This window comes from Aotus nancymaae, unplaced genomic scaffold (assembly GCF_030222135.1).
Source record: "Aotus nancymaae isolate 86718 unplaced genomic scaffold, 86718_ANA_hifiasm-v0.15.2.pri h1tg000059l, whole genome shotgun sequence".
Lineage (NCBI taxonomy): Eukaryota > Metazoa > Chordata > Mammalia > Primates > Aotidae > Aotus > Aotus nancymaae.
This window is the reverse complement of record NW_026988473.1, coordinates 26,308,375-26,330,637: the sequence shown is the minus strand read 5'-3', so window position 1 is coordinate 26,330,637 and position 22,263 is coordinate 26,308,375. Positions and strand designations below refer to the sequence as shown.

Sequence of the window (22,263 nt, the reverse complement as noted above, 5' to 3'; positions counted from 1 at the left end):
AAAATTTCAATTTCTCTTGAAAAATCTAAATATTTAATAACACTGGGCCCATATCAGAGTTATTTAATACTTCCTGAGATGCAGCAAGATCCACAGTTGTTTCCGTTTCTTACCTTTAAATTTCTAGACCCAGCCTGTTTTAATTTGTACTAATCTGGTTTATTTTCTTTATGTAGTCATTTGTTTACTACTTTGCTTAAAGGAGAGAAACTGTTAGTCATGTCATCTTGAGTATGCCATATATATATATATATATATATATATAGAGAGAGAGAGAGAGAGAGAGAGAGAGAGAGAGAGAGAATTCAACCCCAGCAATACAACCCAATTAAAAAACAGGCAAAGGACTTAAATAGCATTTCTCCCAAGAAGATAAATAGATGGCCAGCAGGCACACAAAAAAGATGTTCACTGTCACTAACCATTAGCGAAATGAAAATCAAAACCACAATGAGACCCCCCTCCATACTCTTCAGGATGGCTCTTATCAAAACAAACAAAAACCAAACCAGACCCAGAGTATAACAAGTATTGGCAAGAATATGGAGAAATTGGAACCCTTATGGTTGCCTAGCAGAAGTGTAAAATGGTGCAGCTACTGTGGAAAATAGTATGACAGTTTCTCAGAAAATTAGTCATTTTAGGTTTATTATAAGATTTTTTAAAAAATTATTTGCAAAACTGTAGACATTTAGATCTATTTGAATCAAATGTTAGTGTTAATTGGTTCTATTAACCGTCATATTTTTTTCTTAGGTTCCGTTTAAGTCCAGCTGCCCGCAATATTCTGGAAAAACACTCACTGGATGCTAGCCAGGGCACAGCCACTGGTCCTCGGGGGATATTTACTAAAGAGTATGTGTTTGCTTTTTGTAATAACCAATTCCATTATTTATTATGATCTTGTTTTTTTGAACGAATATAAAAAGAGCTTATTCAGTCTTAAGATTTAAAAGGAGGTACACTGTTCTTTTGTGCTTTTAATTGCTTTTATCATTATAAATTGTATTCTACGCAGGGGTTTTGTGAATAATTATAGCATCACTGAAGAACAGCTCTAATTTGATAACTAAGCAAGATCCTCAGAAGTGGTAATAAATGCAGGAAATTAGAGTGCAGAACAGTGAAACTTCTTACAGTGTTAAGTGTATATGAAATCATCATGCAACCTTTACATTTCTGAAATGAGGAAATATATTTTTAAAAAAAATTTTTCATGATATTCCATTTGAATTTTATTCACATGTACTGTTACAAAGCAATCTCCATATACAGTTTGGTCTCTTTTTAGATTTTCTTTTCTATTTCATTGATCCATCTGTCCATGAGTTAGTACCATACTTTTTTAGTACCACACTTTTAATTAGAAATGTTTTATTGTATGCTTTAAAATCTGATAGAGATAGCCTTGCTCTTTTTTTTTTAATTAATCAGTTTTCTTAGTTCATTCTTATTTTATTCTTCAAAATGAATTTTAAGCAGTTCATCTACCTCCATGGGTAAGAATGAGGGGTATTTTTATGAGATTGTATCCCAGTTTAACTTAGTGAGAATGACATCTTTATGATGATGGATCTTTCTATTCAGTAGCACTGGTGTGTCTTTCCAGTAATTTAAATTTTTGTGTCTTTCAAAATAGATGGCCCCTGTTGTGTTGAAACTTAGTCTAGTAGGATAGACAAAGATTAATCAAATAGGCTTATGAACTAATGTAAAATTTCAATAGTGCTATGTGCTACATTTCTACTGGCAGTAATAGTAAATATTTCAAATTGAGTTTATGTTTCAAAGCAATGTACTCATTCCATGTTTATCTAATATTCATAGAAAATAATAAATAATATTGGCCAGAATTTTATAAGTTGAGAGAGAGCAATGGTTATGAAATTATAAATGGCAGTGCTGGTCCAGGCAACTTTTTCTTTTTTCCACTGGGTTATTTTATTCTTCATGAAAACATTGGCTTACTGTTCAATGTTTATTTTATTGAAAGCAGTATATAGCTTTAATTCTTAGATATCCTCATTTATCTGTATTACACTCTTACTGATTTGTTAACCAAGTATGAGTATGTGGTTCTATCACACACGTACTGTAAAGTTTGTGCCACACTGCAGGAGTTGCAAACCAGCTGTCCTGAGAGCTTACTGAAAGGCAGCATCCCAGACCGTGGGATTTTTAGTTAAAGGACTTAAAGGTTATACTTAGCTATAAAAAATTAAAATTAAGAACCTGGTTGCCAGTTAATCCTAGATTTTCCCCCTTACCAATCCCTATTTACTATCTACTATTGGTATCTTAATCTTGTTAGTTTCTACCAGTTTGTGCCTTAGTAACACTCTCTAAAAATGGGAGAAAGCAGCTGTTTTTATAACAGAGTAGACTTGCGTTTCTCATAATTCTGAGGGTTAGGATGAAGAGTCTGTATTTAATTCATTAATCATTGAGGATTTGGTGAAATATAAAATAATTATTGCTACATCTTAGAGGGACCAGTTCTGCAAATTTGTGTAAGATAAACTGGAGCAGAAAAAGATGAGATAAGGAGATAAAGTAATAGACTCCTAAAGTAATCCAAGTAAGAGAAAATGAATACTCAAATGTGGGTAGAAGGAGGAAAAGGGAGATTCCTTATATAGACAACATTTTAAGGATAGAGTCCAGAAGCCTCTGCAGATTAAATGTGGAGTGTATACCAGAGTAGCAACAAGTCAAGGAATGAATCTGGATCTGGTCTGAGTGATGATAGTTTTGGCTCCAAAAATAGAAATAAGGGATTTGGGAAGCATTTGTCTTGGTGGAGTTAGTAATGTGTGAAGCTTTGTCAGGACTTAGAAGCCATGTAGGTATCAGGATCAGTGAGATGAAGATGTATCTCAGGAGATTGTTTGGGATTAGAGAGGTGGATTTGGTAGATAATAATGCAGTAGTTGTAATTGAAATCATCAATAGGGAAACTATTTAGAGGTTAAAATCCTAGAGTTGGAGGATAGTTGGGAAATGGAAAAGTCAAGAACGGTAGGATCTAAGAAAAGCCTCTTAAATTTGGTGATATAGTTACCTTTTGGAGGGCAATTCAGTAGTGTGACAGCAGTGGAATAAAGAAATAAAGTTTTCTTCCTTCCTTTTCTTTCCATGTGTGCTTAATACATATGTGATGCACAAATATCTTTTTTTAACCTGAGTTGAAAGTTATAATATTAATGAAACATTTCTTAAGAATAAAATGGTATTATCTTCTGAATACCATAAGGAAGCAGTATTAAAGAGTTAGGCTTTTAGAATTTTTGCCATCTTTCTACCCTCTTACCCGATTCTCTTCCCTGCCCTTATTCCTTAACTCTCCACCAGAAAGAAATCAACCTCTGATCTTCAAAATAAGAAATGGTACCAAAGATTTCTTGAGAAAAGTGGATCCTGAAAGCATACATTATTGAGGATTTTTGTTTTTCTATACTACTAAAAATGCCTGCATTTTAAGTTTAACATTAAGGTGAGCTTTGGAAAAAATTTTAGCCTAATGTCATCTTCTGACATGGTTGAAAAATTGCAGGCCTTAGCGTAGTTGCCCCCAAAATATCTTAGCATGCTTTCTTATTTTTTAAATTTCTTTCGTCTTTAAGAGAGAGACAGGCTCTCATTGTGTCACTCAGGTTGGGATGCAGTGGTGTGTTCAAAACTCACTGCAGCCTTAAACTCCAGGTATGCCACCATGCCTGGCTAAATTTTAAAAAGAATTTTGTAGAGACAGGTTCTCACTAGATTGCCCAGACTGGTCTCAAGCTCTTGGCCTCAAGTGATCCTCCGACATCAGCCTCTCAAAGTGCTGGGAATCCAGACGTGAGCCCACGGTGCCCGACTGGCACACGTTCTTGACATGGTGAGGACATCCTCCATTCCATGTCCACTAAAAGTGCAAGTAGAGTAGAAAAATCAGTTCCAAATGCTGAAGGAAATGCCTCCAGCCCACTGTATTTGTGAAGAAAATCTTATGTGTCAGGGCTGCTATTTTAATTTTGCCTTAAAACAAACATTGTTCAGAATACATGTTGTACCAAAGCATATAGACTTTCCTTTGCTTGTACATGTGACTATTTTAAGAAAGCAGTGTCAAGGCCACAATTGGAAGCAGAATACATTTAGGTTCTTCACCTGCAGCCCCAATGTCTTTGGTACATCTAGGTCTTAAATCATAGTGGTAGTAATATTTGTATTCATCACACAACATCAGAAATCCAGTAAGTATGACAGGCAAGTACCTAGTGTGTTTTAGTGGTATTTCTTTTCAAAATGAATTCATGTCACACCCAAATGAATTGCTCTCTCAGGGAGCCCAGTAGAGAAGGGTCTACCTGAGTTAACTTGCAGAACATCCTCTGCCTATCTGCAGATTTTTTGTTATGTTGGTTTTTCTCCTATTTTTTGTAGCTTTTAATATCTACCTGATGCTCCAGGTTTAGTCTGATTATTTAATGTACAGAAATCATTGAAACTATTTTCTGTCTTACAAAAAACTAAATCGTTGGCTGTTACTAAACAATAATTAAGATTTATACTTCAAAGGTATGTAAGTATAAAATCAGCAATAAAAAGGCCAGGTGCAGTGGCTCACACTTGTAATCCCAATGCTTTGGGAGGCTGAGGCTGGTGAATCACTTGAGGCCAGCAGTTTGAGATGAGACTGACCAACATGGCGAAACCCCCGCCTCTACTAAAAATATAAAAATTAGCCGGGTGTAGTGGTGCACACCTATAATCCCAGCTACTAGAGAGGCTGAGGGATGAGAATCTCTTGAACCTAAGGGGCGGTGGTTGCAGTGAGCTGAGAGTTTGTGCCACTGGATTCCAGCCTAGGTGACAGAGTGAGACTCTTTAAAAAATAAAAACCAGTGGCCAGAATGAATTTTCTACTTAATTCTTTATGATTAACCTTCCCAAGAATCTTTTTTTTTTTTTTTTTTTTTTTTGAGATGGTGTCTTGCTCTGTCACCGAGTCTGGAGTGCAATGGTGTGATCTTGGCTCACTGCAACCTCTGCCTCCCAGGTTCAAGTGATTCTTCTACCTCAGCCTCCCAAGTAGCTGGGACTACAGGTGCACACCACCACTCCCAGCTAATTTTTGTATTTTTATTGGAGATGGAGTTTCACAATATTGGCCAGGTTGGTCTCGAACTTGACCTTGTGATCCACCCACGTCAGCCTCCCAAAGTGCTGGAATTACAGGTGTGAGCCACCTTACCCAAGAATCTTAACTACTATAGAAATAAAAACTAAACTGCTTTAAAAAAGAGTAGCAAATAATAGTTAGGCTGATAATGAGATAAAAATGTGTCAATTTAGTGTCCGTAACCTTTTTTTAAATAGATGTATTCAAGCATTAACAAGTTACAGTGTTCTGGCTTGTGTTGATATGTTGTTGCATAAGTTACAGTAAACTTACCAGCTTAAAATAACACTTGTTTGTTTTCTAACAGTTCAGTAGGTTAGAAGTCCTGGCATAGCATGACCGGGTTCTGAACTCATGGTCTCACAAGGCTGAAATCAAAGTGTTGGCCAAGGCTGGGAGCTCATGTGAAGCTTGGGGTCTTCTTCCAAGCTCATGCTGTTGTTGGGAGAATTCAGTTCCTTGGGACTCTAGGACCATGGCCCTTGTTTCCTTGCTAGCTGTCAGCAAAGAACCACTGACAGCTCCCAGAGGCCACATGCAGGGCCTTGCCATGTGTCGTCTCCGTCTCTGTAGTCTGTTCACAGCATGCATGTTTGCTTCTCCAGGGCCAGCAGTTGAATCTCTTTATTCAAATCTCTTCTTCCAGGAAGGCCCAATTTCTTTTAAGAGATTACCTGATATATCTGTCCCTTCCAGGATAATTTGCCGTTTGATTAACTCAAACACAACTGATTTGGAGCCTTAATTATATCTGTAAAATACTACCAATTTTGTCACATAATAGGACCTAATCATGGGAGTGATATCCATCGTATTCACAGGCCAGCTACAGTTAAGAGGGATTACATGGGGTGTGTATACTAGGTGCAGGAATATTGGGGCCATCTCAAAATTCTTCTACCATGTTGCAACAAGTAAAAGGGTCTTCTCAAATACGCTCAACAGATGCTAGGTTTTTTCTTTCATCAATTTTTTTGAAAAATAATACCAAAATATTAACTGTGTTTGAGAAATAATTTTTCTTTAGATTTTGTGTCACCCTGAAGTTTTTTTTTTTTTGATTATGTAAAACAGATTTTTTTCTTAAATTGGAAAAAATATAATTAATTATTGGATATTAAAATCTTCTAAAAATTATTTTAAGAAAATATATTGCCTAATACCACTGTAATTTAGCATAGTGTGTTGACGGCTTGACATATTTAGTAATCTAATTACATCCTTTTACAAGGCAAAGATACATTTGTTTTAAAGAATACTACAAAGGCAAGTCTGTAACTAGTTATTTTTTTCATTCTAAAAAATATCATGGGTTAGATTTGTTACATTAGGTTGTACTGATGACATATTGAGCAAAATTTAAAATGCTTTGGTTTCCTGGTCATGAATAAGCTGATTTGTACCGTAATAAACAATGAAACAATAAGTGAACAATAAAATAGAAAATATTCTGGTGAAAGCCATATTTACAATAAACCTGACACTTTTTGAATGCCATGTGAATATCATTTTGTAAGCATAAAGGATGAGAGTATGGTTTAATTGTTCGTGTACCAGATAACATCCACTGCACAGATAAAAGACTGATTTCCTTTTTAAAAATCACTGCCTATATCCAATTTTAATAAAATTCTAACTATTATTTGGTTTTTGAAAATATACAAATATTAAAACGTGACAAATAATGGGAGTCCACAGACCAGGTAAGAGACAGGATTTAATTTTCTAGATCAAATAATTGGTTTTTAATGATAACCTTGACATCTGTATGTTTCTGTATCTTTTCTACACATCTTACCTGCATTTTCTGAAAGCTCTCTTATAATCCTTGTTGCTAATCATGGTTATCTACTTTGCTTTTATTTCCAGGGATGCTCTCAGACTTGCCCAGTTGAAACAGATGGGCAAGATTACCGAGTCCAGACCAACCCCAGCCCCTGCAGCCACTCCCACAGCACCTTCACCCCTACAGGCCGTAGCTGGGCCATCTTATCCCCGGCCTATGATCCCACCAATATCAACTCCTGGACAACCCAATGCAGTGGTAATGTTCTCTAAATGGATTTTTCTTTTTCTTTTTTGAGACAGAGTCTTGCTTTGTCACCCAGGCTGGAGTGCAGTAGCACAGTCTTGGCTCACTGCAGCCTCTGCCTCCCAGGTTCAAGAGATTTTCCTGCCTCAGCCTCCTGAGTAGCTGGGATTACAGGTGCCCACTACCACACCCACTTAATTTTTGGATTTTTAGTAGAGAAGGAGTTTCACCATGGTGGCTGGGCTGGTCTCGAACTCCTAACTGAAGTGATCCGCCTGCTTTGGCCTCCCAAAATGCTGGGATTACAGGCATGAGCCACTGCACCTGGCCTGGATTTTTATTTTTCAAATTTAAATGAAAGAGAAAATAAGAACAATTACTATGTGTTTTAAGAGCAGTTTTAAAACAGATTAGTTTTACTAATCTGTTTCAGTAGTAGCTAAAAGTGATAAAGAAAAAAAACACTCCAAATGCTTCATTTTACAGATTTTCTATCAGAAACCAAAATTTGTATGTTAACTTCCTAATAAACATTAGATAGAACTATAATTCAATTTAAGCATTAGAACTATAATTCAATTTAAAGTTACCACAAGTTCTACAACTTCAATAACATATATATTCTCTATAATCTCATGTCTTTTTTTCTCAAGTGTAATACTATTAATTGGTAGCTGATGCTAGCTCCCTTTTCTGACTATGTTTTACTTTCTAACTAGGGAATTGATAATCCCACTATAAAGAACTATATAGTCATTCTTTCCTTTTCAGATGCATGCAGTATAGCAGCCCCTTTTTGTTTTCAAATTACTCCATTTTGCCTCTCTGTCTTTCCTATTCAGGTTACTTCCTATCAGAAGAAATGTAGGATAACCGAGTTTATTTAAGTGCCCAAATGGGCACTTAAAAAATTAAAAGCAAAATAAATAGATAAATCTATACTCCTTCTAATGGAGAACTATATACTAAATGATATTTTAAAAGAGTTGAAAACAGTACAAGCTTCATGGGAAACAGATTTTCAAATATTCATTCATGATTAATATACTACATACTGGAATAACCTACTTTTAAGGACATGTAATTGGACTATATAATGTATAGTCCAAGAGTGAACTATGCACTCAATATAAGATATGTATAGTCCAATCATATGTCTTTCAAAAGTAGGTTATTCAAGGCTGGGTGTGGTGGCTTACACCTGTAATCCTAGCAGTTTGGGAGGCTGAGTTGGGAGGATTGCCTATGCCCAGGCATTCAAAGACCAGCCTGGACAACATAGTGAGACTTCATCTTTACAAAAAATTTAAAAGTTAGCTGGATGTGGTAGTCCCAACTACTAGGGCAACTGAGGTTAGGGAATCACTTGAGATTGAGAGGTTGAGGCTATAGTGAGCTATAATCATGCCACTGCACTCCAGCCTGAGTTACAGAGGAAGACTATCTCCAAAAAAAAAAAAAAAAAAAGTTATTCAAATTAGGAAGGTAAATGATACTTTCAAATTCTTATAATATGTGGAGAGCATTTATTCTGCTTGACCAAGTACTTTGCTAACATAGAGTGTTTAATTTCTTGATATTTGTAAAAATGAAATCAGTGGCACTCTCAGTTGCTTTGTATTATCTTGAAGTGATTGTAATGAAATCCCAAAATAGAGTTAAGGACAAGAAAGGAATTAGATATAAAGTCTATTGTGCTTTTTTGTCCATGGAACAGAATGGAACAACTATAATGAAGTTACCAGAATATTTTATTATCTCATTCATACTTTCTATTATGAATCCCTAAGAAATAAGACACTCATGTTATTTTTAGAAATTACAAATCAAGATAGAAGTAATTGAATTGCCTGTATAGAAGATCCCCACCTTCTAATATTCCTTGTAATTTCTTTGATCCACGAGTTGTTTATAAGTATAAATTTAATTTCAGAATATTTGAAGACCCTTCAGTTACCTTTCATGATTTCTAGTTTAACTCCACTGTGTTAGAGAATACACTTTGAGACACGCTTCGTTTTTAGAACAATCATCTTCTCAAATTTATTGAGATTTATTTTACATTTATAGTATGGTCTGTCTTGGTGGATGTTTCTTGTGTACTTGAAAAGATGGTTCAACTTACAAGTTTTTGGCTTTACTATGTTGTAAAAGTGATACACATTCAGTAGAAAGCAATACAGTACGTACTTGCAATGCTGGGGAACATTGGCCAGCCACAGCTCCCAGTTAGCCACGTGATCATCAGGGTAAACAACTGCTACTCTGCAGTGTACTGTGTAGCCAGATGATTTTGCCCAACTTTAGGCTAATGTAAGTGTTCTGAGCACATTTACGGTAGGCTAGGCTAAGGCTAAGCTGTGATGTTGAGTAGGTTAGATGTGTTAAATGCACTTTTGACTTATGATATTTACGATGGGTTCATCAGAATGTCACCCATCATAAGTCAAAGGGCAACTATATATTAATAGTTGGTTTCTTGCTTTATTGGCTGTTTTATTTCAGTTGTGTTAAGTGATATTTGTAACAAAATCTGCGTACAGATGGCGTATGTCTGTGTCTCTCTTCTCTCTCCTTTCTTCTCTCTCTCTGTGTATGTGTGTACACACACACATATCTATTGCCCAGTGTGTGTGTATGGTATGTGTACACACACAAACACACCTATGGAGGAATTACTCATTATTTGGTAGATTTCTTTTTTATCATCTTAAACATAGTAACATAAGATATCCCATTCACGATTAAAACATGAATTTTATTACTTTTTTCTGTAGTTATGTACTATAAACCAAAACTTCTCAGATTTTTTTATTTTCTTCCCTTATACTAAGAATTTTAATAGTGCTTTTCTTGTATTAATCTTTAATAAGTTAGATTATTGAGAATTTCATTTATAATGTTGCTTGTTTTTTGTTTATTTTTCTATTCCACTTGTGGTTTAACAGACAGGTTGCTATCTTTTTGCAGGGCACATTCACTGAAATCCCCGCCAGCAATATTCGAAGAGTTATTGCCAAGAGATTAACTGAATCTAAAAGTACTGTACCTCATGCATATGCCACTGCTAACTGTGACCTTGGAGCTGTTTTAAAAGTTAGGCAAGATCTGGTCAAAGGTCAGTGAAATTGAATTTACTTAATACAAAACACATGCTAACTTAATTTTCATGAAATCCTTTACAAAATTCACATTGTGTAGCTTTTGATTTCAATTTCATAATTTACTTGTACTGTACTCTGGGTATATTTGTGCTAGAGAAAAAAATTAGTAATGTTTTCCTATAAAAAGTAAAATGGTTCCACAGTATTAAATAAATCACAGATGCCTTTATGCAGAATAAGGGTTTCTGTTCTACCTTACTTTTATTTCCTCTATGGTCATATTTGAATAATGTACATTTAGTTAACGTTCATTTAGCAGGCAGTTATTGAGTTTAATTCTCTGTTACATACTGAGCTTTAAAAATACAGATTGAGCATCCCAAAACCAAAATTTCAAAATACTCCAAAATTTGAAACTTTTTGAGTGCCAACATGGAGCTCAAAGGAAGTCCTTATTGAAGCTTTTCAGATTTTGGGATTTTTGGACTAGAGATGCCAAAACCATAAATGTAATATTCCAAAATCTGAAAAATTTTGAAATCTGAAACACTTCTGGTTCCAAGTATTTTGGATAAGGGATACCGAAATCTGAATTACTATAATTTGGCTGGTTAGTTATTTTAAAAGCAAAACTGGGCTTCATGTTTTGGTGTGCTTTAGCTTTTATATAGGTAAATTTTTTTGTAAGAACACATGATTTGCTGAGAACAAATGGCTATTTTTTGTTTTGAGTATTTTTTGGTATGATATTTAAACGAAGTAGTCCTTAACATTTCAGTAAGATTAAAATCTAAAACTTTGAAGAATGTTTTATATTAGAAATATCTTAGTTATTCTTCTCTGCTTTCAGTTTACTTTGCTCTTTTATTTCAGGTTTCTTAAGGTGAAAACTTGGATTGTTTATTTGAGACCTTTATTTTTTAATATAAGCATGTAATACTCTTGAGTTCCCTTTAAGCACTGCTTTAGCTGTATCCCACAAATGTTGATATGTTTTATTTATTTATTTTTTTTAGAGACAGGGTCTTGCTCTGTCACCCAGGCTGGACTGCAGTGGTGCAATTTTGCTTCACATCAACCTCTGCCGCCTGGGTTCAAATGATTCTCACGCCTCAGTGCCCCGAGTAGCTGAGATTACAGGCACACTACCATGCCTGGCTAATTTTTTGTATTTTTACTAGAGACGGGGTTTCACCATGTTGGCCAGGCTGGTCTCCAACTCCTGGCCTCAAGTGATCTGCCCACCTTGAAGGATAAGGCCTTAAGTGATTCACCCGACTGAAGTTCTGAAATTACAGGTGTGAGCCACCGCGCCTGGCATTATTTTTCTTTTTATTCAATTAAAAATGTTTTCTCATTTATTAATTTTGTGATTTCTTTGATCAATGAATTATTTATAAGTGTGCACTTAATTTCAAAATATTTGAGGAGTATTCATTTCTCATGATTTATAGCTTAACTGCATTGTGTTTGGAGAACATACTTTATATGATTTCAATCTTAAATTTGTTGATATTTATTTGATATTATGATCTTTCTTGGTATGTGTTCTTGAAAAGAATTTTTTTATTTTTGCAAGGGAATGTTCTATAAATGTCAGGTCAAGCTCGTTAATAGTGTTGTTTATGTCTTTTGAGAGGAGTGTTGAGAGTCCTCATTATAATTGTTTATTTGTATGTTTCTCCTTTCAGCTCTGTCAGTTTTTGCTTCATGTATCCTGAAGGTCTATTATTAGGCACATACACAGTTAGGAATTTTACGTTTTCTTGAACAGACTCATCTTTATGTCATATCCTTGTCTATTCCTTGTAATATTCTTTATCCTCAAGCCTTCTTTATCACATCTGTAGCCACGACAGATTTCTTTGACTTGTGTTTCTATAGTATATCTTTTTGCATCTTTTTACTTTTAAATGTAAATATGTTTATTTAAATAGGTTTCTTGAAGGCAACATGTAGTTGGTTCTTGCTTTTTTATCCAATTCTTTGGTCTCTTAATTAAGGTGTTTAGACCATTCACATTTAATGGAATGGTTGGATTTCAATCTGCCGTTTTGATCTTTCTTTGTGTTCTCTTTGTCCCACCTCTTTTATTCTTTTCTCTTTCTCTCTTTTGGTTATTTATTTTGTTATCATTTCATTGTATTTCATCATTTTATTTCCTTTTTTTCTTCTTATCTGTCTTTGCAATTTTTTTCTTAGTGTTTACAATATAATTCTTTAATTTATCACAGCCTGGGTTCAAATTATATTGCACCCCACTCCATGTTCAACATAAGAACCTCATAACTATATACTTCCATTTCTTCCCTCTCATATTTTGTGCTGCTGTTGTCATGTTTTACTTCTATATATGATATAAGCCCCAGAATACATGCTTAATGTTTTTACTTTAGCAAATCAACCCTTTTGGAGTTTTAAAATGAGGGGAAAAGTGTCTTTTATATTTATCTGTACTTTTTTTCATTTATTTATATAGAATGAAAGTGTTATCTGCTATTATACTTCTTCTGCCTGAAGAACTTCCTTTAATGCTTCTTATAGTACAGATTGACTGGCAATAAATTTTCTTAGTTTTTATCTGAAAAAGTCTGTTTATCTTTCACATTTTTCATTTTTAAAACATTTTTTAAAAAATTGTAGTTGAATATATAACGTGAGTTTCACCATTTTCATTGTACAGTTAGTTCATTGGCATTAAGTACATTTACATTGTTTTGCAACCATTACCACCATTCATCTACAGAACATTTTTTATCCAGCAAAATGAAAACTCATAAACCTCATTCCTCTTTCCCACCACCCCTGACAACCATCATTCTACTTTCTATTCCTATAAATTTGATGATTTTAAGCACATATTAATGGGATCATATAGTACTTGTCCTTTGGTGACTGGCTTATTTCACTCGGCATTATGTCTTCTGGGTTCACTCATGTTGCAGAATGTGTCAAAATTGCCCTTTTAAGGCTGAGTGATACTCCATTATACGTATACACCATACTTTGTTAATTCATGTGTTAATGGATAAATACATTAGGATGTGTTTACCTTTTGTCTATTGTGAATACTACTGCTGTGAAAATGGCTGTACCAGTATCTCTTTGTGTCTCTGTTTTCATATTTTCTGTGTATATCCCCAGAAGTGGAATTACTGGATCATATGGTAATTCTGTTTTTAATTTTTTAAGGAGCTACCATACTGTTTTCCATAGTGGCTATGCCATTTTGCATTCCCATTAACAGCACACCAATGGGTCAAGCATGATGGCTTATTCCTGTAATCCTAGCACTTTGGGAGGCTAGGGCAGAAGGATCACTTGAGGCCAGGACTTTGAGACCAGTCTGCGAAACAGAACAAACCCCATCTCTACAAAAAAAAATGAAAAACTACTTGGGAGGCTGAAACAGGAGGATTGTTTGAGCCCAGGAGTGAGGTTACAGTGAACTATAATTGTACCACTTCACTCCAGCCTGGCTGACAGAGCAAGAGCTGTCCCCAGAAACAAAAACGAAGTGCACAAAGGTTCAAATTTCTCCACATTTTTGCCAATACTTGCTATTTTCTGTTTTTTGATAGTAGTCACCATGATGGATATATTGTCATCATTTTTAAGGATATTTCTGCTGGATATAGCTTTTTGAGTTAATAGGTTTTCGTTTCAGTTTTTAAAGTTAGTATTTCATTATTTTCTGGCTTAAAGAATGTCTGCTGCCATTCTTAATATTTGTTCTCTTGTATGTGATGTTTTCCCACTGTCTGGTTGCTTTCAAGATTTTCTCCGTTAGCAGTTTGACTATTGTATGCCCAGATTTTTTTTTTCTATTGTATTTATTCTGTTTGGGTTTCTCTCAGCTTCTTAGATGTATGGTTTGTTGTCTTCCTTTAATAGTGAAAATTTTCCACTTGTTATTTTTAATGATATCTTCTGTTTCATGTGGTTTCTCTTTGGGACTCCAATTTTAAATGTTAGACTTTTGAATTGTCCAAAGTTCTTAAATGTTCTATTCCTTTTGTTCATTCTTTTTTCTCTTTAGGTTTCATATTGGATAATCTTTGTTTACCTGGCTTCAAGTTCACTGATTTCCCAGCTGTGTCTGCAAAGCTTAGCAAAATATGTATTTTTTTTAAATCTTGATTAGCATGGATTTTCCCCTCTAGATTTCCATTCAAATGTTTTTATACTTTCCATTTCTCTGCCACTAGTCCCCAACTGTTTATGCACATTGTACCATACTCTCTCTTCTTTGCTCCTGTCCTCTGACAATGGTTATTTACTTCCTGTGTTTGTCTCTCCTCTGAATGGACTAACACTCTTTAGCATTCAGTTCACCTGTTTGCTTTGTAACCTCAACTCCCTAATGGGCTCAAGAAAAGTTATGATTTTGTAATTTATCCTGCTTTTTCTTTCACCCTGTCAGGATGGGAACCACTTTCTTTTGCAACTTTCTACATCCCAGGTGAAAGCAGGACTCTTAACAGTTTATATACAGATTTTCAAGATTTCATATAAAGAAAACTTGAGAGCTTTTAAAAGTTCAGGGAACTCTAAATGGAAAGCTATTTTAGAGAAAGTGATAAATTTCTAAAAAATGAACCTTGGAAGCACTCCTATGGTTCTCAGATCACACTTGTTTAGTCACTGTGAATACCTGTGGTTAAGTAGATAAAGTGAGGAGAAGGCTAAGAGAGCCATGAGAGGTAAGCAGAATGATTTCATGAACTGTTACATTTGAATTTGTACAGACCAAATATTTTCTATGTGGTTATCATTAAAAAGCCTCTAAACACTGTAAGTCCATTTATATCTCTATTCCTAAAGGGATTTTAAACAAAAACTTTTGCATATTTCTGGAATTCTGAATTAGAGGAGCTTTGATACTTTGCAGCTGACAGTTACCATGACAAGTTGACAGTATTTAGGATTATGGTAATTCATCTAATCTTTTTCTGAAGTCTCCAGCATGCCTTTGAAATGAACTGTTATTCACGTAAAATTCCATGATACTTTAATAATAGGATAGGTTTCTTGCCACATACCATTGACTAGATCTTGATCTTAAAGTCTAGATCTAGTCAATGGTAAAGTCTTGATCTAGAAGTTTTTGCAAGAAAGAATCAAATATTGTTTACATTTTCCAACACTGTCATAACCACTGGCAAATACAAAGGCATCAACAAATACTTTAGTTATGATTAGCGCTGTAGGAAGTGACAGGACCTCAGCTTTATCTTAAAATAATTATGTATACTGGAAAGAAATTGATTCAAATGCATTCACCATAAAACTATAGACAGAGAACCTCGTTTTATTCATCACACTAGGACCTATGCCAGCATTGCTTCATCTTTGGCTTTTGTTATATCCTGTTTTATTAAGTTAAAAGCAGTTAAATTTTTTTTCACCTACACTCCATTAGTAAAATGAAATTTTTGAACATTCTCTCATATGTGTATATATAACTGTTTTATATAAAGTACCTACATGTATCACTGTTCTGGTATAATTAATGTGTTATAAAGCATACAGAGAATAAGGACATTTAAAAAGAATGAGGAAGAAGATGAATCATCTTGTAAACTTCCTGACCGCACACACCACAGAGAGACCATTGAGTTGGTTCTTTTTTTCTGATTATACTTCTAATGTATCCTTCAGGTTCTTGCGTATGATGTAAAAGCAATTTAAAAAATTGATAACCAAGGCCCAGAAGTAAACTTACATTCATGGTTAATTTTATTTAACCAGGACCTCCTATAATGCAAGTTTTTCTAATCATGAGAACCTTACTGACTAAGCAAACAAAAGGCTGTAATTTTTTGTCATTGTGAGTACATTCCATAATTTACAGGTTTGAAGTTGTAATGTCAGTGTTAAAGTTATATTAAGAATATTAATTTTACTAAGCTTATTTTTCTTTTAGATGACATTAAAGTATCTGTAAATGATTTTATCATCAAGGCAGCAGCTGTTACCCTTAAAGTAAGTAGCAGATTTCAAATTATTTTGTCTTCTAAAGTAGTTTCATGTCATGGAATTTTTATAATGACAAATAGAACTCTAATTTTTAAATCACAAAAATTTTATAATTGTCTTGCTAAAAATATCCTATCATTTGGTCTCACTCCCTACTAATGAAGAAGCTGCAAATCAAAAGAACTCACAACTAATTAGAACAGAATTAAAACCATTTTTTCAGCAAATACTATTGATCCCTTATCTTATGCTACGTGCGTTCTAGGCATTCAAGATACAGCAGTAAACAAAAGCTTACATGATTTTTGCTCTCCCGCAGCTTACATTCTAGTTGGAGGAGACAAACACTATTATATGTCAGATGGTGAAAATGCTGAGGAGAAAACGAAAGGATAAGGGGACAAAGTAACTAGGGGTGCTTTTTCGAAAGGGAAGCAAGGGAAGCCCCTTTGACAAGGTGATAATTGAGATATGGCGTGAGAAAACAGAGGGAGTCAGCCACATAGGTATGTGATAAAAGTGCATTTCACACAGAGGGACCAGCAGACATCGAGGCTGCGAGCAGAGAACTGCGTTATCCAAAGATGTGGTGCTGAGGGTGGACTGTGCCTAGAGTGGAGAGGGTGGGAGATAAGATTTTAACAACGGTGGGAGAGCATGAAGGGGAACTGAAGTACATGAGGCCTTATTGGACATGGTGAGGACTAGGGATTTTATTATGAGTGAGAAGGAAGCCTTTGGAGGGTTTTGAGCAAAGAACTAATGTGATCCAACTTGTACTTTAGAAAGGAAAAGGAGAATCTGCCCTGGGACTGTGTAGAATACGGCCTGTGGAGAGGCAAGGGAGAAGGAGATAATGAGTTCCCCTGGGAGGCTTTAGAAGATGACAGTGGCTTGGACAAATGTGGTAGCAAATGGAGCTAGGGTGAAGTGGTGATTTTGGTTATGTTTCGAAAGTAGAGCCAACAGGATTTGCTGATGGATTGGATATCTATCGGGTGTGAGAAAGAGGAACAAGCATTTTGACTCAAGCAATGGGAAGAATGAGTTTTCCATGTACTAAGATTGGGAAAACTGGGAGAAGTATAGCTTTGGAGTAAGGAATCTAGAGTTTCGTTTTAGACGTGTTAAATTTGAGGAGCCTAACAGATGTCCCAGTGGAGATGGCAGGAAGGCAGGTGAACATACGAGCCTGCAGTTGAGTGGAGGTGATGTAAACCTAGCTGGCTAGAGATGTAAATCTAGAACCCAGGCTTCTTGCCTTCCTGCCTGGCACAATTTTTCATCATGCCTTCTTTCTGTAATGAAGCTATTTTCTGTAATCACTGCTTGTTAACAGATTGTATTTAAAGTACATATATAATTAACTTGTTTTTATTTCTTAAAATATATATTAATAAGGAGGGTTTCATGGTGTAATGGTTAGCACTCTGGTCTCTGGAAAATACATTAATGCAGAACTTAAAAAGCATGCCTTTTCAGCATTATCTAATTATTCATGTAACTTTTCTCTTTTTATCAAATATTTTGAATTAATGACTATTGTGATTAATATCGTTAATTGTGAAGCATTTCATACTCCTTAAATAAATCTGTAATTGGCATAAGCTATTTGTTAGTATTTTATTACATAATGTTTTGTATCCAGAATCACAAGTAGTGGTAATTTAAATTTTGTGCCAACATTATCAGACCCTTTTTCCCCTAATTATTGAATTCATTAAATGAATTTGGATTATTTCTTCTTTTCTTTCCTCTGTACTCATTTCAACAGTATAAAATTTTTTATCTTTTCTAGTTTTATATAATTCACCAGTAAAAATATCTGAACCTGTTTCTATTTTGAGGAGGGGATCTTGACAGCTCCCCCCCGCCGCCACCTTTTTTTTCATCATAATTACTGATCTGTTTTAATTTTCAGCTTTTTTAAAAAATCAATTTTAAAAGCTTATATTTTCCTAGAAAATCATTTAATTTAGATTCCCAAACCTACTAGCCTAGAGTCATTTAAATTTGTTTCTTATAATTATTTTAACATCCTCAATGCCTGGGGTTATTCTGAACTCTATTTCACTTCTATTGCAAACATATATTCTTAGTTTATATGGTTTTGTTATGCATATCTTCCTTTATTTCTCTATATTCATTTTGGTTAGAAAACATGAATGTGTAATTCATTTTATTTCTTTTTTTTATTGTACTTTAGGTTCTGGAGTACATGTGCAGATCAGGCAGGATTGTTGTATAAGTACACACGTGGCAATGTGGTTTACTGCCTCCATCCCCCCGTCACCTACATCTGGCATTTCTCCCCATGTTATCCCTCCCAACCCCTCTGCTGTCCCTCCGTTGGCCCCCCACAAACAGACCCCAGTGTGTGATGCTCCCCTCCCTGTGTCCATGTGTTCTTATTGTTCAACACCTGCCTATGAGTGAGAACATGTGGTGTTTGATTTTCTGTTCTTGTGTCAGTTTGCTGAGAATGATGGTTTCCAGATTCATCCATGTCCCTGCAAAGGACACGAACTCATCGATTTTTGTGATTGCATAGTAGTCCATGGTGTGTATGTGCCACATTTTCCTTGTCCAGTCTATCATCGATGGGCATTTGGGTTGGTTCCAGGTCTTTTCTATTGTAAACAGTGCCACAGTGTACATATGTGTGCATGTGTCTTTATAATAGAATGTTTTATAATCCTTTGGGTATATACCCAGTAATGGGATTGCTGGGTCAAATGGAATTTATATTTCTAGGTCCCTGAGGAAGCACCACAGTATCTTCCACAATGGTTGAACTAATTTACACTCTCACTAACAGTGTAAAAGTGTTCCTTTTTCTCCACATCCTCTCCAGCATCTGTTGTCTCCAGATTTTTTAATGATAGCCATAATAAAAAGGTTTAAGATACAGATTTTTAAGACCGGTGGATCACAAGGTCAAGAGATCGAAGCCATCCTGGCCAACATGATGAAACCCTGTCTCTACTAAAAAATACAAAAATAAGCTGGGTGTGGTGGTGCGCACCTGTAGTCCCAGCTACTCGGGAGACTGAGGCAGGAGAATTGCTTGAAACCCGGGAGGCGGAGGTTGCAGTGAGCCGAGATCATGCCACTGCACTCCAGCCTGGCGCTTGGTGACAGAGCAAGACTCTGTCTCAAAAAAAAAAAAAAGATAGAGATTTTTAATACAGCTTTGACCGTGTCCTGTAGGTTTTCTTTACATTTTATAATTAAATTTATTTGCCAGATGTTCTTCATTCATCAGGGCTTTTTTTGTTTGTTTGTTGTTTCTCTTTTAGTGGTGTCTATGAAGAGTTTCAAATCTTCTGAGGGGTTGGGACTTTATTCTTTTAACATAGTGACATTGTTGAATGAGTGAAGGAACTGAGTCTTGAAAGATGGAAAAATGGAAGAGCAGTTGAAAAGCAATGTGAAAGTAGCCTTGAAATGGAAATGAGCGTAGCATGACAGTGAGCCAAGTGGAAGATTCATCTCAGAGGAGTGGTCACAAGTAAAATGAGATAGATAGAGCGGAATCAAATTGTATATTGCCATGCTTAAATGACGTGCCAGGAGGCCTGGATCTTCTTCATTAGAAAACAGAATTTTTGGTAACAGAAATTTGCTTTTGATTTCTGTTTTTCAGCATCATTTTCACCTATGATACAGGGAAACATTAGTAATAGACAGGGTTTCCAGGCATTTAGTAATTTGATCCTTTTTTTCATCCTCAGTATAGTTGCTTGCATGTTAAATGTATGTATGTTCATATTATATAGTATATGTCATGTGTTTATGAAGCTTATGAAATCTCTTTTAAATAGGGAAGTAATTTATTGAAGACCTGCTTATATATATATCCCAGAGCTGGGCTAGAAAGTAAGATTTCCTTCATGCTGAAGGAATAATGTGATCTAATATCATTACCCTTTTCTACTTTCCTCCTCCCCTTAAGATCTTGTTCGTTGTCATATGAGGTAAGAAGTACAACAGATATTAAATACCTTCTAGCAATCAGGAAAGAAAGCCCTTTTTTTCCCCACCATGATATAAAGAGTTAAAAACATGTACCTCATCAGAATTTCTTCAAACTTGCTTCAAAAAGGTGGTATGATCATTCTCAGCAAACTGACACAAGAACAAAAAAATTAAACACCGCATGTTCTCACTCATAGGTGGCTGTTGAACAATGAGAACACATGGACCCGGGGAGGGGAGCATCACACACTGGGGTCTGTTGTGGGGTAATAGGGGAGGGACAGCGAGGCGTAGGGAGGTTAGGGTGGGATAACATGGGGAGAAATGCCAGATATAGGTGATAGGGGGATGGAGGCGGCAAACCACATTGCCAGGTATGTACCTATGCAACAATCCTGCATGTTCTGCACATGTACCCTAGAACATAAAGTGCAATAAAATATATATAAAAGGTGGTATGTTTAATTATTCTCGGCAAACATGAAAGATAATTGACACAGAAATCCTAACCATTTTTTCAAACCAAATTTTTATTTATTTTCTTTTGTCTAGCTATGTTCACTTTGGAAAATGCACAATGATTTTATTTTTCTGTAACCACCTTGGTCTAAAGCTGCCTTTTTGGTAACATGTTTTTTTCTGTTTCTAGCAAATGCCAGATGTTAACGTAAGCTGGGATGGAGAGGGCCCAAAGCAACTGCCATGTATTGACATTTCAGTGGCTGTGGCAACAGATAAAGGCTTAATTACACCAATCGTTAAAGATGCTGCTGCTAAGGGTATCCAGGAAATTGCTGACTCTGTAAAGGTATGTCTTAAGAAAGACCGGGCTTTCAAAATGTTAGCATATAGTTTTGCATAATTACTTTCTGATAAAGTCTTCACTTAATCTAGTCAGACTGTGATTTTGTGTGTGTGTAAAGGGGAGAGCTATTTCAAATGATTGTCACATATATAGGTTTTTAAAGTTTTTATCCAAGTATGACCCATTATAAGAAAATTTAATATTCAAAAATTAAGAGATATAAATAAATTAGAGAATAATTTCATTCATGCTAAATATGAGCTTTATTTTCCAAAGTCCAGAATTCAACCCTAAAGATGCTATTTCAGGTAGGTTTTAAAGTTGAAGTTAAGCTGAAACTGTATTTCTGTGAAAGTGGTAATAGATAGACCTCAGTGTTAATAACTTTTTATTCTTAAAGTGTATTCACTTCTTCTCTAAAATTAAGACCATTAAAATGACTTCGCAGCCAGGTTCGGTGGCTCACATCTGTAATCCCAGCACTTTTGGAGGCCGAGGCAGGAGGATCACAAAGTCAGGAGATCAAGACCAACCTGGCCAACATGGTCAAAGCTTGTCTCTACTAAAAATTCAAAAATTAGCTGGGTGTGATGGTGCGTGCCTATAATCCCAGCTACTTGGGAGGCTGAGACATGAGAATCACTTGAACCGGGAGGCAGAGGTTACAGTGAGCTGAGATCCACCACTGCACTCCAGCCTGGTAACGGAGGGAGATTCCATCTCAAAAAAATAAAAATGAACTTAGTGTTCTAGAGGCAAAGTTGATATATTTTTTCAGGGTTTCTTAAAAAGCAGTTTTTGTAACTCCAGTGTGAAGGAATTTTATTTCACCAAAAAAACAGCACATTGAAAAGGCAAGAACATAGGCAGTGGGGCAGCTTTGATAGCCTCAGTAATTTCAAAGGGTGTTTTTTGACAGAAGTATCACAAGTCTCAAAGTGATTGCATCGAAAATTTCTGATTCATTGGTTAAGTGATTCTCCTTCCATTTGCCAAGGACCTGTTGTATATATAGCGGTAGAACAATTTATAAATTTAAAAGGGCTATAAGAGGTAGAAGGTAAGACTTCTTTGGGGAGCTGACAGTATATAGATGTGTAAACCTTCTTACTCAAATGAATATGTACAAGTTAATCTAGCTTTAAAAGCATACCCATAAATATTGAGTTTACTTGGAATTTTAGAGGTAGATATAATT

The 22,263-nt window shown here is 35.4% G+C and overlaps 1 protein-coding gene across 1 annotated transcript in view; it reads left to right on the top strand.

The window, feature by feature from the left end:
• Window positions 1–22,263, top strand: part of PDHX (pyruvate dehydrogenase complex component X) — a 76,223-nt gene that overhangs the window by 43,859 nt on the left and 10,101 nt on the right. Inside the window, exons 5-9 of the mRNA XM_012452337.3 lie at window positions 757–855; window positions 7,037–7,211; window positions 10,170–10,317; window positions 16,230–16,288; window positions 20,910–21,068. Of these exons, the coding sequence (XP_012307760.2) occupies window positions 757–855; window positions 7,037–7,211; window positions 10,170–10,317; window positions 16,230–16,288; window positions 20,910–21,068 (640 nt within the window). The remainder of the gene's footprint in view (window positions 1–756; window positions 856–7,036; window positions 7,212–10,169; window positions 10,318–16,229; window positions 16,289–20,909; window positions 21,069–22,263) is intronic.